Raw genomic sequence first — 16,598 nt, 5'->3', positions numbered from 1 at the left:
GGTGCAGTGAGATTTGTTGTGTTCCAAGTTTAAAGCTATTAGTCTTCATTTGCTGGCATTCCCTACCTATGACATGCCCCCCCAACCCCCCCCCAAAAAAAAAACATCACTAAAAAATAATGTGTTTTGTGGTAAGACTTTTTTCATGCATTTAACTCAGTTTAGTAAAAGGACCCCAATATTAGAAATGATAACATTATAGAAAGACCTGTCAAATGGAACACTTACAACCTGAGCAAAATAACAGACTGTAATATTTTTTTAGTTGAAAGAATTTTTATTGATTTTAGTATAAGAAATCAGCACAGCAGGACTGGAGGTAGTCTGTTTGTAGCCTTTCGAGAGTCACTTACCTTGAAGTTTAGGATTAATAAAAAAAAGATTTTAAAGATTTTGAAGTGATTATATTTGCTTTAAGTGCAGAGATCAATGGGCAGAGAATTCCATAATATGCCACACAACAAAAATCTGACATGGTAGATCCAGTTAAATTCACACTGGGCTTTGGAACAATCTCTCTCCCTTCCCCTCCCCAAAATATCCATGGGGATCAATCCTTCACAATGTTTAACATAGCTTTAAAAAAACAAAAAATTCCACAAGGTATATGATGTTGTGTCAGGGTGCCCAACTGGATAGTTTGTCTGTACTTGCACTTCGCTGATTTGTTATTCTTTGTGGGAATGTTTGTGAGACCTTTCCTTCTTTTTCATGAATTTCCATTCATAATTTTATGTATTGTGTTTTTATTATAAACCACATTAACCTGCTTGCTGGACTTTGCATTATTTCAAATCATAAATAAACTGTAAACTGGATGTACATAAGATTGACTTGTAAGGAGTATAGAGAATGGAAACTGCACTAAGATATTGATAAGGAATTTACATACAGTGACAATCTGCTTCGTGGGTCAGTGATTGTATTTTAAACTCAGTTCCAATAAACACGGGTAACCAATCTTCTTTGTACAAGAGTGGAGGAACATCTCACTTTTCTACATTAAAGTACTGTAGTTTGATGACTATAGAGGTACATAATAATAATTTTTAAAAAACGTCTAAAAACCTGCCTAAATCGGCACTTGGATGATCAAAAAGACAGGTCATCCAAGTACTGATAATCAGGGTTTTAGACATATCTAAAACCAGCTTAGGTATTTTCCTGCCTCTGTGCATCCAGAATGAAAGGGGCGTTTTTGGAGGAGTGGGTAGGGTGGGAGATGAGCGGGATGTGGGCCAACCTAGACTTAGTCGTCCGGTAGCCATAATCGAAAAGTTTGACAGATTGCCTGGATGGAACTTAAATAGGTATAAGTTCTGGATTGAGCCACTGAGTTGATCGCAGCTGCTGCGATCAGCTCAGCGGCCCAGGTAACCCACCCCCGTAACAATTACGGCAGGATAGATGACCAGTCCTTCTTGCCCAAACCCGCAACCCCCCTCCACACACACACACAATCTTCACCGGCAGGAGAGATGCCTAATCTCTCTTGCTGGCACCCGTGAACCCCCGCAACCTAGGAACCCCCGCCCCATAATGATCACAGCAGGAAGGATGCCCAGTCCATCCTGATGACACCCCCCACCCCTGAAAGTTTGCCCCCACCCCACACCCCTAAAAAGTTTACCCATACCTGGACTCCCCTAACCTCACCCGGACCTCTTCACCCCCACCAGGGCCCCCTATCCTCCCCGGACTCCCCTCCCCCTGACCTGGTTTAGTTGGATGGACGGCTCCTGTCTGTGGCCGGCCGGCAGGTCCACCTTCGCTGGAATGGTGGGCCTGCCCCTTCCCAGTGCATCTTGGGATGCACTGGGGAGGGGGCCTAAGGACCTGATTGGCCTAGGCACTCTGGCAGTGCATCAATATGAATGGTTCACATCCAAGTGCTTTTTCAGGTCGTAATCCCAACCCTTCTATAATTGCACTTATGGTGTGGATCGGGTTTAAGCAGGTGGACTGCAAAACCGGCAGTTCTGATCTTTTTTTTTATTAATCTTTATTGATTTTCAAACTTTGACATTGCCATAAAATTAATATAGATGTAAACATTACAGAAAATGCACTTTAACTACACAAATTAATACAGAAAACAATCATTTTTCCCCCTCCTCCCCATATCTTGTCATATTAATTAATCTTTATTCATTTTTAAAGCTCCCAATAAGTGTAACATATGATACAATCATTTATACTTAAATCATATTTAATATAACATCAAATTCTATATCGAATCATCCCTCTCCCTTGTATCCTATGTTTATTCATAAATAAAAGAAATCATAAAATAATCCCACCCCTCCCACCCCACCCTGGACGTATATGAACCAAAGGAAAAAAATAATGTTTATTCTATGCAATACTTTCAATCTTTGCAATATTTTGTTACTGATTCTCTGACAAAGCAATGGGCAAATCGGGCCTGTTAGAATCAGCATTTTGAATGAAAGTTGCTTCATCCACAAGATAAGTTGTCTGGATGCCCTCTTTAATTTATAAACTTTAAGCATATACCTTCAAATTGGCATACTTAATACCGGTAAATCATGGAGGTGGAGGAGACCAATGATTACAACGTGGTTCAATCTAGCAGCTGAACAGCCATTTGGCTGGTTTGTAAAGATCAGTAACCAGTCTGAGGTCTTTCCTTCCTTCCTCCAGATCATTACATAACAAGTGGTTTATACATTTAACAGATACCCATGATAATGAGCACTAAGATCTTGTTTTTGATGTAAAAATATTTTCCTTTCTTAAAAGGAAAAATAAATGTTAACACAGTAAGGCATGTTGCAGAAGGTTATACATCCTCAACCGAATAACTCCCATCAAATATTATCAGGTGGTCTTCCTTCTTTTTTATTTAGTCTTCTGGTTCAATATTCTCCACAAAGAACTCTTCAATATTCTCAACAACAATTATTGGTTGTCCCTTAATTTAGATAATTATTTCTCGATATTCATAGGAATTCCTCATTCTTTGTCATGGCCTCTGTTCTTTGGAATTCTCGACCCTTCTGCCGTCGCACTGAGAGTTCATATCTGACAATCAAGACTGAATGAAAAGCATATTATTTTTTGTGGCATTTTGCACATAATTTCGTAGGAAATAGAGCCTGATTACATTTTTTTATCCCACACCTTATAAGTTTTTACCCCTTTCCTCTCCCCTATACCTAGATTTGATTGTAACCAATCCACATTTTTCTTTCCTTCATGTTTTTTGATATGTTTGTGCAGTCGTACTTGACAATTAGCTTGTGCTTGCTCCCTCCCTTGTATAGTTTTATATTGTAAACCAGTTAGATTTTAACTTTGGTTTTGTATATGCGGAATATCAAATAAATTGAACTTGAACTACTATGCTTTATTTTTCCTCTATTTGCAGAGAATGCCAATTTTGTTTCTTTGCATGTTTTACTATGCTGACTGATGGCTTTTGTTTCCAATTGCAGGTCGTGGAGACTAATTTGGTTGCTTTTGACTGCCACTGGATCATTATAAATGAGGTAACCAATAACAGAATGTTACATTGATATTAAAGGGGGAACGATATCAATGTGGACTACCTTTAAGATGTTTTATTTTTACCACATGTAATGCTATTTTAGCACAGTGTCCCATTTTATGCAATGAGACCCTATACTAAAATTGCGTAACTACTGGCAAAATAACTGATCTTAATGGTAGCCCATGCTGATAACATCCCCCATCCCTAAAATTACTTATTTTTGTAGGCAAAAACTGTGCATGATGTTTTCTGAATTTTGTCAACTAGAAATCACTGTGAATTTTAGCCAGCCTGACAAAGTTGCCACCCTTTCTCAGAATTTTAAATCATAAAAAAAGGACCAAATCCCCCCACCCCCTTCCCTCCCAGTACACTCCTGGGAAACCCCCATCATACATAACCAACTCATTCTGATTGTTTTGCTAATTTGAAGTGTTCTAGGTAGACCTGGTCTCATGTATTCGCTGACGTGTTAGGTTATTTTACATCTTTACAACACCTTGGGGGTCTTGTGTTAAAACACAGAGTTATAGTATCACCAGAAAGCTAATTTTGAAACATAGAAAGGGGACTTGGCTTGAAGGGCATCAAGATGACAACTTAAGCCTTTCTCCCTGCAGTCTCTCCTTAAAAATATGAATCCACTATTATGGACTCTTAGATAAACCAGATGGGATTGTGACAAGGATTTAACACAGCAGCTAATGAAAGTTCAAAGAATAATCCTTAATTTACTATGGCCTCAGCCATGAAGAGACACAATACTGATTCTCCAAAACTAGAGAAACTCCTGAGGAAAGGGTGAGAGAGAGCAGGTTATAGCCTTGAGCACAACGATGGAGGTGTTGTTTGCCATTAAATCCATGATACAGGTTGATGTTTCAAATAATATTATAAGAGATTTGTACACCTTATCCTTGCAACTATGAGCTTCTCGGTCCTGAATTGAGAAGTTGAAAGAGGCATTTTATAAACTTGAATTCTTTTACTCCTTTACAATTTCATCTGGTTTGGTTAATTGTTTGTGCTATGTTCTCAAGATCTTACTTCTGCCCAGAAATTGAAAACTCTTTGCTTAATGAAATATGGATGAGGCCACTTTGGGCTTGATTCTATACAGGACACCAATATCAGTGGCCACCTAAGAATTGGTTGCCAATCGCGTGCCAATCATGCATTGGCGTCCTATGAAGAATCATGGGCTCCTTTTACGAAGCCGTGTTAGCGGCTTTATAGCGCGCACCTCTTTAGCATGCGCTAACCCCCACGCTAGCCGAAAAACTATCGCCTGCTCAAGAGGAGGCAGTAGTGGCTAGCACAGCCGGCAAATTAGCGCACGTTATTACGCACGTTAAAGCACTAACGCTGCTTCGTAAAAGGAGCCCCATGTCTACACTGGTTGCCATACATGAAGAAGGACACAGTACTACTCGAAAGGGTCCAGAAAAGGGTGACTAAAATGGTTAAGGGGTTGGAGGAGTTGCCGTACAGTGAAAGATTGGAGAAACTGGGCCTCTTCTCCATTGAAAAGAGGAGACTGAGAGGGGACTTTATTGAAACATTCAAAATACTGAAGGGAATAGACTTAGCAGATAAAGACAGATTGTTCACCCTCTCCAAGGTAGGGAGAACGAGAGGGCACTCTCTAAAGTTGAAAGGAGATAGATTCCGTACAAACGTAAGGAAGTTCTTCTTCACCCAGAGAGTGTAGCAAACTGGAATGCTCTTCCAGAAGCTGTTATAGGGGAAAACACCCTCCAGGGATTCAAGACAAAGTTGGACAATTTCCTGCTAAACTGTAAAATACACAGGTGAGGCTGGACTCATTTAGAGCAATGGTCTTTGACCTGGGGGCCGCCGCGTGAGCGGACTGCTGGGCACGATGGACCACTGGTCTGACCCAGCAGCGGCAATTCTTATGTTCTTATGTTGTGGACAGACACCTTAAATCTAGGCAGGCATTTAGCAGTAGATCTGCCTGGATCTTCAATGCTGGGAGATGTGTATGCCCCAGCATCAAGTATCCAGGATTAGTTCAGCCCACAGCTAGAAGTGGCTTACCAGCTGCTTACCGCTGTGAGCTGAATATCGAGCACAACTAGACTAGATACTACTAAGCATTTGGTTTTTTTTTTTTTTTTTTGCATCAAGCCTTTGGCATGTGCATCCACTATTTCTCTAGCAAGAATCCAGGTTTAAAAAATTCAAGAAAGCCTCAAAGACATATTTTTTTTCTTCTTACCTTTTCCTAATGATTCGTACTGGTGGAGTTAGGTTTTAGTCGACTTAGGGCTCCTTTTAAAAAGTTGCTATAGCGGTTTTAGCGCATGCTAAATTGCTGCGCACACTAGACACTAACGTCAGCACTGAGCTGGCGTTAGTTCTAGCTGCGCAGTGCGGGTTTAGCGTGCGCGGCAATTCTGCGTGCGCTAAAAACGCTATTGCAGATTTGTAAAAGGAGCCCTTAATCTGTTGCTGTATGGTCTGTTAGTGCTTGTTCCTTCTCTCTATTCTCCCTTTAACTCCTTTTCTCATCCTCCCTTTGATTCTATCCACTTCTTATTCTGCTTTGGACTATGTAAATTGCTCTGATTTTGTATTTCAAGAAGGGCCATATAGCAAATCCCTTAATAAATATAAACATTTACATGCATTATTGGCACCTAAAAGTGGGCAGCTGACTTTTAGAATTACTTCATAGTGAACAGTATCACTTTAGAACAGGGGTAGGGAACTCCGGTCCTCGAGAGCCATATTCCAGTCGGGTTTTCAGGATTTCCCCAATGAAATCTGGCTGGCGGAGTGTCACGAGCGGTGTTCCACAGGGGTTAGTGCTCGGACCGCTGCTGTTCAATGTGTTTATAAACGACCTGGAAACGGGGACGAAGTGTGAGGTTATAAAATTTGCAGATGACACCAAACTCTGCAGCAGGATTAGGACCGCGGAGGAATGCGAAGACCTACAAAGGGACCTAAACAAACTGGAAGAGTGGGCAAACAAATGGCAAATGCGATTTAATACAGAGAAATGCAAGGTCATGCATATAGGGAAAAAGAACCCGATGTTCAGCTACAAAATGAGGGGATCGGTGCTAGGGGAAAGCAACCTTGAAAAGGACTTGGGTGTGCTAGTTGATACAACAATGAAATCAACGGCACAATGTGCAGCAGCCTCAAAGAAAGCAAATAGAATGTTGGGTATTATTAAGAAGGGTATCACAACCAGGACGAAGGAAGTCATCATGCCGCTGTATCGAGCAATGGTGCGCCCGCACCTGGAGTACTGTGTCCAGTATTGGTCGCCGTACCTCAAGAAGGACATGGCGATGCTTGAGAGGGTCCAGAGAAGAGCGACGAAAATGATAAAAGGCATGGAAAACCTTTCATATGCAGACAGGTTAGAAAGGCTGGGGCTCTTCTCCCTGGAAAAGCGGAGACTCAGAGGAGACATGATAGTGACTTTCAAGATCATGAGAGGTATCGAGAAGGTAGACAGAGATAGATTCTTCAGACTAATGGGGCCCACAAGTACAAGGGGGCACTCGGAGTAGCTGAAAGGGGACAGGTTTAGAACCAATGCTAGGAAGTTCTTTTTCACTCAGAGGGTAGTGGACACATGGAACACACTGCCGGAGGCTGTGATAGGACAGGGTACACTCCAGGGTTTTAAAGAAGGATTAGATAAATTCCTGAAAGATAGGGGGATTGAGGGATACAGATAGAGGTAGAGATGGGATATAGAGAGAGTTTAGATAGAGACCAAGGGGATTTAAGGGTTCAGACAAAGATCACCGTACAGGTCATGGGCCTGATGGGCCACTGCGGGTGCGGACTGCTGGTCGCGATGGACCTCTGGTCTGACTCAGCAGAGGCAACTTCTTATGTTCTTATGTTCTTAATATACATGAGATCTATTTGCATGCACTGCTTTGAATGCAAATTCATTGGGGAAATCCTGAAAACCCGACTGGAATACGGCTCTTGAGGACCGGAGTTCCCTACTTCTGCTTTAGAATATAGTTTGGGCAAGAATTATCACCCCAGATGCAACCTTAGGTGAAATGAAAGTCTCTGTCAGGTGTTTGCTTTTTATGGAAATGAATACATTTTTAAAGAAAGTTCATTAGTAAGAATCATCAATAATATGACAAGTACTCATATACAGTACAAATTATTAGTAAATCATAAGTACCTTTTTCAAATAGGATAAATATTTAGACCTAAAGTCAACTAACAGCAGTGGCACTGATCTAGGATTACCATATGACTCCAGGAAAAAGGAGGACAGATTGAGACAAATCCAGATGGCTCAGTCTATCCTCCTTACTTCCATTGCTTTCAACAGAAGTAAAACCTGGATGCCTTAATCCACAGGTGTCAAAGTCGGTCCTCGAGGGCCAGAATCCAGTCGGGTTTTCAGGATTTCCCCAATGAATCTGCATGAGATCTATTTGCATGCACTGCTTTCAATGCATATTCATTGGGGAAATCCAGAAAACCCGACTGGATTCCGGCCCTCGAGGAGGGACTTTGACACCCCTGCCCGGGCCGTCCTCCTTTTTCTGGAGCCATGTGGTAATCCTACACTGATCATATTATACATATATCAGTATCACTAACTATAATTTTATCAGTGCTTAACAAACATAATAAAATAACACAACTGACATTTAAATTATTGCAGTAGCTGTAGTTGCTGAAAATTATTCCCAATAATTTTATCATTCATGTAAACAGAACAAAGCATGACATTTGTAATGCAAACTAGTTCAAAAGAGAACTTGGATTTATTTTTTACTTTCTTCAGCAAATGAGATATATGTGTGTGTGTATTGGGGGGGGGGGGGGAGGAGGGATCTCTCATTCTTTGCCTCAGGCAGCAGATTGCCTTGGCCACCCATGATCTCTATCATATCTTCCCTCTCCCAGTTTTCCTCCACATGTTGAGATCTTGAAGTCTTTCCCCATATGCTTTATGATGAAGACCAATGACCATTGTAGTAGCCTTCTTCTGGACCGACCCCATCCTGTTTATATATATATTTTTAAGGTGCACTCTCTAGAATTGTATACAATATTCTAAGTGAGGTCTCACCAGTCTTATAAAGGGGCATCATTCCTCTCTCTAGTTTTCGCTGTCACCTTTTTCTATTTGTTTGGCCTCCTTAAGACCACACACAAGTACTGCTCCACTTTTGTGCACAAAAGTTCTTTACCCCCTATACACTGCTGTTTCCTCTGGTGTTTGTAGCCCAAATGCATAACCCTGCATTTCTTTGCATTTAATCAGCTGCAAAATTCCAGACCAATCTTCAAGCTTCTCTAGTCCTTCCTCATGTTATCAACATGATCAGGGGTGTCTACCCTATTGCAGGTTTTTATATCATCCACAAAAGAGAAGGACAAGTTTTTCTACTTCTTAAACCAGGAGTGCTCCCAATAGGAGTACTATTTTTTCCTAAAGGTAAAGTCAGTCAAACATGTCTGAGTCCCCTTTCATTAGTGGGAAGGTAGTTCTCTTGTTCACCTGTTTCATTTGCTGCCCTATGAGTTTTGTGAGAGTATGCCAGAGGTGCTGCAGCACGGCTCATTTTTTTTACCACCGGATGCTTGCCATAACATTTCAAGAGTTCCATCACCGCTCTTTCCAAGATTAACACAAAATTCAAACACATTTGCCATGACAAAACTTAAGAAGTTCTTCCTATCGCTGTGACCCAATAATGAAGACTATGGCAGGCCAACTGCAGGCTCAGAAATGTCGATGTTTGAGTTTCAGAAGAACCAGCACAGAGTTGCCACATCTATTTCTTGAAAAAAAAAAAACCCCAAACCAAAACCCCCCCAGAGCTGGTCTCATTACTTTACAATCAGCCCTCATATATAGGTATATAGCTGGAGTGTTCACAGCTACTTGCATGCAGTGACATAGTAAGGGAAAGCGGGGGGGGGAGGTGGGGGGGCAGACCGCCATGGGGGGCACCAGAACCTCTCCTCCTCGCCACCCCCACCCCTCACATACCTCTTTAATTTAAGGTTGAGGGGTGGTAAATTCAAGAGCAATGTTAAGAAATTCTACTTTACGGAGAGGGTGGTGGATGCCTGGAATGTGCTCCCGAGAGAGATAGTGGAGAGGAAAACGGTGACGGAGTTCAAAAAAACATGGGATGAACATAGAAGATCTAGAACCAGAAAATAATAGTAAATATTGAACTAAGGCCAGTACTGGGCAGACTTGCATGGTCTGTGTCTGTATATGGCCATTTGGGGGAGGATGGGCTGGGGAGGGCTTCAATGGCTGGGGAGGGTGTAGATGGGCTGGAGTGAGTTTTGATGGAGATTTCGGCAGTTGGAACCCAAGCACAGTACCGGGTAAAGCTTTGGATTCTTGCCCAGAAATAGCTATGAAGAAAAAATTTAAATTGAATCAGGAAGGGCAGACTGGATGGACCATTCGGGTCTTTTTGTGCCATCATCTATTATGTTACTATATTACTATGTAAATGCTCATCAGCAAGAGCAGCATCTTCCACCTGCTACTTGTGCCGACCTCAGCCCACTTCTGATATCATTACCTGGTCACGGGACCAGGACATAATGTCAGAAGTGTGCCGAGGCTGGCGCTAGCAGCAGTGGAAGATGCTGCTTGAACCGGCAAACATTTCAAGAGCTATACGGAAGCAGGGGTGCTCAATCGTTGGAGGATGTTCAAGCGGTAAGAGTGGGGGTGGGGGGGTTGCACGGAGCAATGATGCCAGGAGTCCGCCTCCCTTGCTATGCCACTGCTTACATGCTTATGTTTGTTTCTAATTTCTAAGATACTTTCATTTGAATTTTCCTCTTGAACACCCCCCCTCACACACACATTGTGGATTTAATGCAATGTTTTGTTTTCTTGTTAGTAATTTATATTTGATTATTGAAATTTCCTTTTGATTTCTGCATAAGTGATTGTATCTTTAAAATGCAAATTAAAAAAATGGAGAGAAATGCAAATTCCTCTTGAACAGACTATAGACATTCCCGCAGATTCAATAAATGGCAAGCAAATTTATGTGTGCAAAACTGTGCACTCTTCTGAGATGCGTGCACAACTAAATTGGTTAACGATCCAATTAGTGCCAATAACTGGGTGCCAACAACCAATTAGAGCTAATAGTTAATAATTGGATTTGTGCACTCATCGTGCTAAGCTAGAGATCCATATGCAAATCAACTCAAAAGGGGTGTGGATATGGGAGGAGCTTGGACGGGTCAGGTGTGTTCACTAAATATGGGTACAGTATTACTGAATAATGGGGATCCACACCTAGCTTATGTGCCAGAATTTATGCCAAGTTTCAGTTGATGTAGATCTTTTTGCCCAAATGTTGATATGGAAATTAGTTCTAAGGATTACTCTATAAATGGTGTGCAATTTGGAGTGCCATTTATAGAATATGCTCCGTGTGGATTGTTTGGTGCCCTTTTACTGAATCTAGTCCTAAGTAACTGAACATTGCACATTAGAGACCCTTTCCAATTATTTTACCTATGGCATATACCGAAAAGTGAATACTATTTTGATTATCCACTCTGCCTTTTGCCTTAAGCGCGCTGATAAAAAGTATGGTTAAAGCAGTTAGCTTAGCAGTGTTTAAAAAAGGATTGGATAATTTCCTAAAAGAAATGTCCATAAGCCATTATTACGATGGACTTGGGGAAATTCACTACTTATTCCTAGGATAAACAGCATAAAATCTGTGTTACAGTTTGGGATCTTGCCAGGTACTTGTGACCTGGATTGGCCAGGATACTGGGCTTGATAGGCCTTCTGTCTGTCCCAGTAATGCAATTCTTATGTTCTTGTGTCTGATGTCTTTAGTTTTCTTTCTGATTCTCCTCATTGATAAGTGGGGGGCAGATGAATTTTATATTATTATCAGCTTGCCAGAGAAGCAGCTTATTTTTTTTCAGCTAGAGGATTGAATCACACAAAATGAAAATGCAGCATCTTAAGCTGAGAGAAACCATTATGCATGGTGCATTAAGGATTAATCGACCGGAAATGCAGGATATTACAGTGGACACAGCTGATACCAGGTGTTATTTTGCTTGTAGAAAATCTATATTTTGCAAAGATCATAAATAACAAATGAATGCAGAAGTTCAGACATGCTTGGAAACAGAATAAAATGGGTTTAATGTGGTAAAGTGGACTGAAGCCAGACACAAAGCTTAAAGCCCTATTTGCCCTCTGCTCTTACCAGAGGAGTTTGCATGCTGCCACTTAGTCTAAATTTAATTGACTGAATGAGTAGTCTTAGCAGGATCTGCTATGCATGGAGGATGTTGCTTAGCTTAGTCAACCAAAAATGAAGTGGGGAAAGGACACAGTCAGTCAAATTCAGGGACAATCAATTTATTGAAACTATATAAATAACTGATACATATAAAACATCTACATAAAACAATGCAGGCATAACAAGGAATCCTTCAATCCTTTTACGTGCTGAACCCCAACACAGTCCATGTTTCGGCTAGAAAAACCTTCTTCAGGGGTTTATGATTGAAGCTCAGTAGATGGCGCCAGAATACAGATAATAAAACCAAAAAGGAATACTCTCAATATCCTGTTAGAGGCCTGCTGCCTAACATGGTACCTTAAATAGCAAATTTGAAGAACTCTGTGACCTTCCGCCTGAGCTGAAAGCAGGCCATTAACAGGATATCGAGAGTATTCCTTTTAGGTTTTATTATCTGTATTCTGGCGCCATCTACTGGGCTTCATTCATATACCTAAAACTAATGAATTATGCCCTATTGGAAACCATAGGAGGGACCTACCTAGACACTACCAGGTCTACCCACTGCACTCACACAAAGACCCACTCATTCACTTAACACACAAGAAAAAGAAAAAGAGTAGATAAAAAACCTCAGTTCATCTTCATATGGCAAAAAACTCCACTTATAAACAACCATTAAGCAATGTATCAGTTCACTCAGCAGTGAGAAACACTATAGTAGCCCTCGTAAGAACCACCTCAAAAAATCTAGCACGCCAAATAACAAAACTTCAAAAAAAATGTGAGTAAAGCAAGCAACACATATAAGTCTCAAACACAGTCAATGATAAGCAGGAAAAAACAAACAAACACTTAGCTGCAGACGGTGTCCAGGCTGTCTTCCATGCATCCAAAAAGTGCAAGCCTGCCTGGCCCCACATCTCAGAAAGATGGTATTTCCTTATGCAAATCCATAGATATTTCAAGAGGTCTGAAGTTTGGTTGTGATTTGGGTGGGGCTTGGAAGGGACTTGCATCTACAGAGCTGATGTTCAGTTTAAGGTGGTAATTGGTTGGCAAGCCACTTCCAGGGCATAAGTGATTCCTGGCACTGTATAGCTGGGTATACTCACTGATCCAGAAGTTATCTGGGCCATGGGTGTCGGAACGGGGGAGGCCACAGGGTCCTCGCCGGTTAGTGCTCGCCCTCCCACCCATTTCCTGACGTTGTACTTTAAATCTTTGAGGCAGTTGCCGTGCAGCGTCAACGAGCAGGCCTACCCCAGAACCCTTCATTCTATTTATTTATTTATTAAAAAATTTATATACTGCCTAAATCTAAGTGGTTCACAGGGCAACATACATAATATAAAACAAACTGGCACAAAACACATAGACATGTTCATCTAGTCCCCTCACCTTGCTGTATATTACACACCGTATGATTTGCCTAGATGTTACATAAATGGCAATTCATAAAACATCCAATCCAGCGCCTAATTATCTGTCTGCCATAAGTTACAGAAAGGTGTCAACAAATAAATGAGTTTTTAATAATTTCTTTAAAATTCCATGGTCCTGGCATAATCTTAGGTTCCCAGACAGGGCAATCTACAGCTTAACCCCGGCAACTGAGAGCATTTTTGTTTTTCTCGACACATAATATACGCCAAGTTCCCTAGGTGCTGATAGACCTCCCACATTGATTTCAAGCATAAAGGGGCCAAACTATACAAAGCTTGGTGCATTATAGATATCACTTTATAATGCACCATTTGCTTCAGTGGCAACAATGGAGTTGCTTCAAAACAGGCATAATGTGAGTTCTTATTGAAACCCCAGCAATTAGTCTGGCAGCAGAGTTCATTAATATCTGCAAGGTCTTCTACTTCCAGTAGCAGGCCTGCTCATTGACGCTGCATGGCGACTACCCCGAAGATTTAAAGTACAATGTTGGGAGAAGGTAGGGGCGGAGTCGGCAGCTGGTGACGGGCCATGCCACAGGATTCTGCTGAGGCTGGGGTGGAGCTCCTGGGTCCCCCCCAAATCAAACAGTGTTCTGCTGCCTATGACCTGGGCTCTGGCCAATATTCAAGCTGGTGCCTGGTTAACTTGGGTTTTGCGCTTACTTATCAGTTTAGTGGAATGAATATTACTGCTAACTAACTAAGTTGCTGCTCCATTCTAAGGGATGGCCAGCTAGCAGTGATATTCAGCAACACAACCCAATTAAGAGCCACTGAATATCAGCAGCCAGCTAGCGCAATGGCATTTAACCAGGCAGGAGCCTCTCTTGGCCAATTAAACCCTTTTGTATATCCACCCCTACATATATTCCCAATTTCAGAAAGGGAGTACACATGTATGAGGGGAAAAAATGTATGCTGGGAATTATATCTTTTCAAAAGCACATCTAGGTTTTTTAAAAAGTGCTCATTCCAGCCAGCACTTTACAGGAGGGATGAAAGGAGCTATTTTCTCTTAATTCCCTATTGTTAAAGTACCCTTTTGAATAGTAAAATATAGAAAGATTGCGGACTCTGTATGTAAATAGCAGCATGCACAGGTGTAGATTTGCAGAAAGCACATAAGCAGGAGTGTTATATCAGGAATATGTAATTTGGGGCATTTTCAATATGACGTCCAAATCTGATTTTTGTGAAAAATGTCCAAATATCCAATACAGAAAATGGCCATTTTCACACCAGAAATACAACCAATTTTTTGTTCACAAATGGTCATTTGCTAGACATTTTTGAGCTCAGTGTGTCTATCTTTTAGGACCATTTAAAAAAGAAAAGTCCAAAGGAAAAATGCACAAAAATAAGCCATTAAGATATATGGCGGGCCAGCATTCTTAGTTGATTGGCCACACAGACATCCCAGCAGATCAGTAGAGCACCTAGGGAGCACTTCAGTGGGCTTTGCATAAAAGTTCTCAGGTACACATCTCACCATTATCCCTTATATTGTATGGTGATTTTGGTGAACCCTCCAAAACCCACCCAAAAACTAATATACCCAACTGTACACCACAATAATAGCCTTATGCCTGCAGATTTTACCAACATGTAGGTATAGTAGGTTTTGGGTGAATTTTGGAGGGCTCACCATTTCCATTTCCACCAGTGTACTAGTTAGTGCAATATGGGCTCGGGTCCCCTACTTGATAGTCCACTGCACCAAACAATAGGCTATGCCAGGGACCTCCTTGCTTTAATAGGACTGGCCATAACATCTGAATCTGTCAAAAAGACTAGTATGAACTAGTGCTGCCCGATTCACGATTCGAATCGGTTCACCGATTCACTTCGGGCGAGTCGATTTAAAATCACAAAAAATCAGCTTCCCGATTTGGCTGACCTTCCCCCCTCACCCCCTAAAGCAGGAGCGGCAGCGCTGCGCCTGTTGGCCTGCCGCTGCCGCACCTGCTTTAGAGGGTGAGGGGGGAGGGTCAGTTGCAAAGTGCTGCTGTCCAGTACCCATCCCCCTGGCATCCAGTTCCCCCTTGGCGTCCGCTTCACACCCCCCTTGGCGTCTGGCTTCCCTGCAACCGTTTACCTTTGAAAAACATCCTGCACAGAAGATCGCGACATTAGCGATGTTTGCAAACAACTTTGGAGCTGTTTCCTCTGCCGCGGTCCCGCCCCTCCTCTGACATCTGTTTTGTGATTACAATTGTCAGATTTGAAATGTATATCCTGCCAGAGCTGGTGTTAGACCGCAAATGTGAGCTAGGATTTAACAGAGAGAGGAAAAGTCTTTTTTGTTTGTTGATTTTGTTTACACCACAGCGTCAGTGTGGTTAGGAGAAGGCAAAGGGGGTTAAGAGGCTATAAAATAAACCCACCAGGATGTTTGAAAAAAACACCCAATTGGGAAGGAAAATCGAATCGAATCAAAAAACCAATTCAATAGGCTGAATCGAATCGAGTCAAAATTTTTTTTCCTGAATCGGGCAACACTAGTATGAACTATTTTTTTGACATCTTTAGGGGATGGGAGGGGGGTCAGTGACCACTAGGGGAGTAAGGAGGGGATGGGGGTCTTGCCTTAATCCCTTCAGTGGTCACCTAGTCAGTTTGGGCACCTTTATGGCACATATCCATTTTTTAAACAGTTCTAGCCTCAAATGTCCAGTTTTTGCCCTGCATGTTTTCTACAATGTTCCATTATTACAGAAAAACATGCATATCATAAGCCCACCCTAGTCCCATCCAAAACACGCCTCTAACATGCCCCCTTGATATTTAGATGCACTGCATATGAACTGCATAGAAACCTTAGTAACATAGTAGATGACGACAGATAAAGACCCGAATGGTCTATCCAGTCTGCCCAACCTGATTCAATTTTAATTTTTAAAATTTTTTCTTCTTAGCTATTTCTGGGCAAGAATCCAAAGCTCTACCTGGTACTGTGCTTGGGTTCCAACTGCCGAAATCTCAGTTAAAACCTATTCCATCCCATCTAAACCCTCCCAGCCATTGAAGCCCTCTCCAGCCCATCCTCCCCCAAACTGCCATATACAGACACAGACCATTCAAGTCTGCCCAGTACTGGCCTTAGTTCAATATTTAATATTATTTTCTGATTCTAGATCCTCTGTGTTCATCCCACGCTTCTTTGAACTCAGTCACTGTTTTCCTCTCCACCACCTCTCTCGGGAGCGCATTCCAGGCATCCACCACCCTCTCCGTAAAGTAGAATTTCCTAACATTGCTCAACCAGGGCAGAATTAACCAATAGGCCAAGTAGGCACGTGCCTAGGACCCAAAATGGTCAGGGGGGCCCGATGAAGGAGGGCATCAACATTG

At 41.9% G+C, this 16,598-nt stretch overlaps 1 protein-coding gene across 3 annotated transcripts in view; it reads left to right on the top strand.

The window, feature by feature from the left end:
• The window catches only part of GRID2 (glutamate ionotropic receptor delta type subunit 2), a 2,335,100-nt gene that overhangs the window by 1,390,627 nt on the left and 927,875 nt on the right, over positions 1–16,598 (top strand). For all 3 annotated transcript variants that reach the window (XM_033958336.1, XM_033958346.1, XM_033958356.1), the window contains one exon: positions 3,459–3,512. In XM_033958336.1, coding sequence (XP_033814227.1) covers positions 3,459–3,512 — 54 coding nt within the window. The remainder of the gene's footprint in view (positions 1–3,458; positions 3,513–16,598) is intronic.

Source organism: Geotrypetes seraphini, chromosome 1 (assembly GCF_902459505.1).
Source record: "Geotrypetes seraphini chromosome 1, aGeoSer1.1, whole genome shotgun sequence".
In the NCBI taxonomy this organism is placed as follows: Eukaryota; Metazoa; Chordata; class Amphibia; order Gymnophiona; family Dermophiidae; genus Geotrypetes; species Geotrypetes seraphini.
This window is presented reverse-complemented; position numbering and strand designations above follow the sequence as displayed.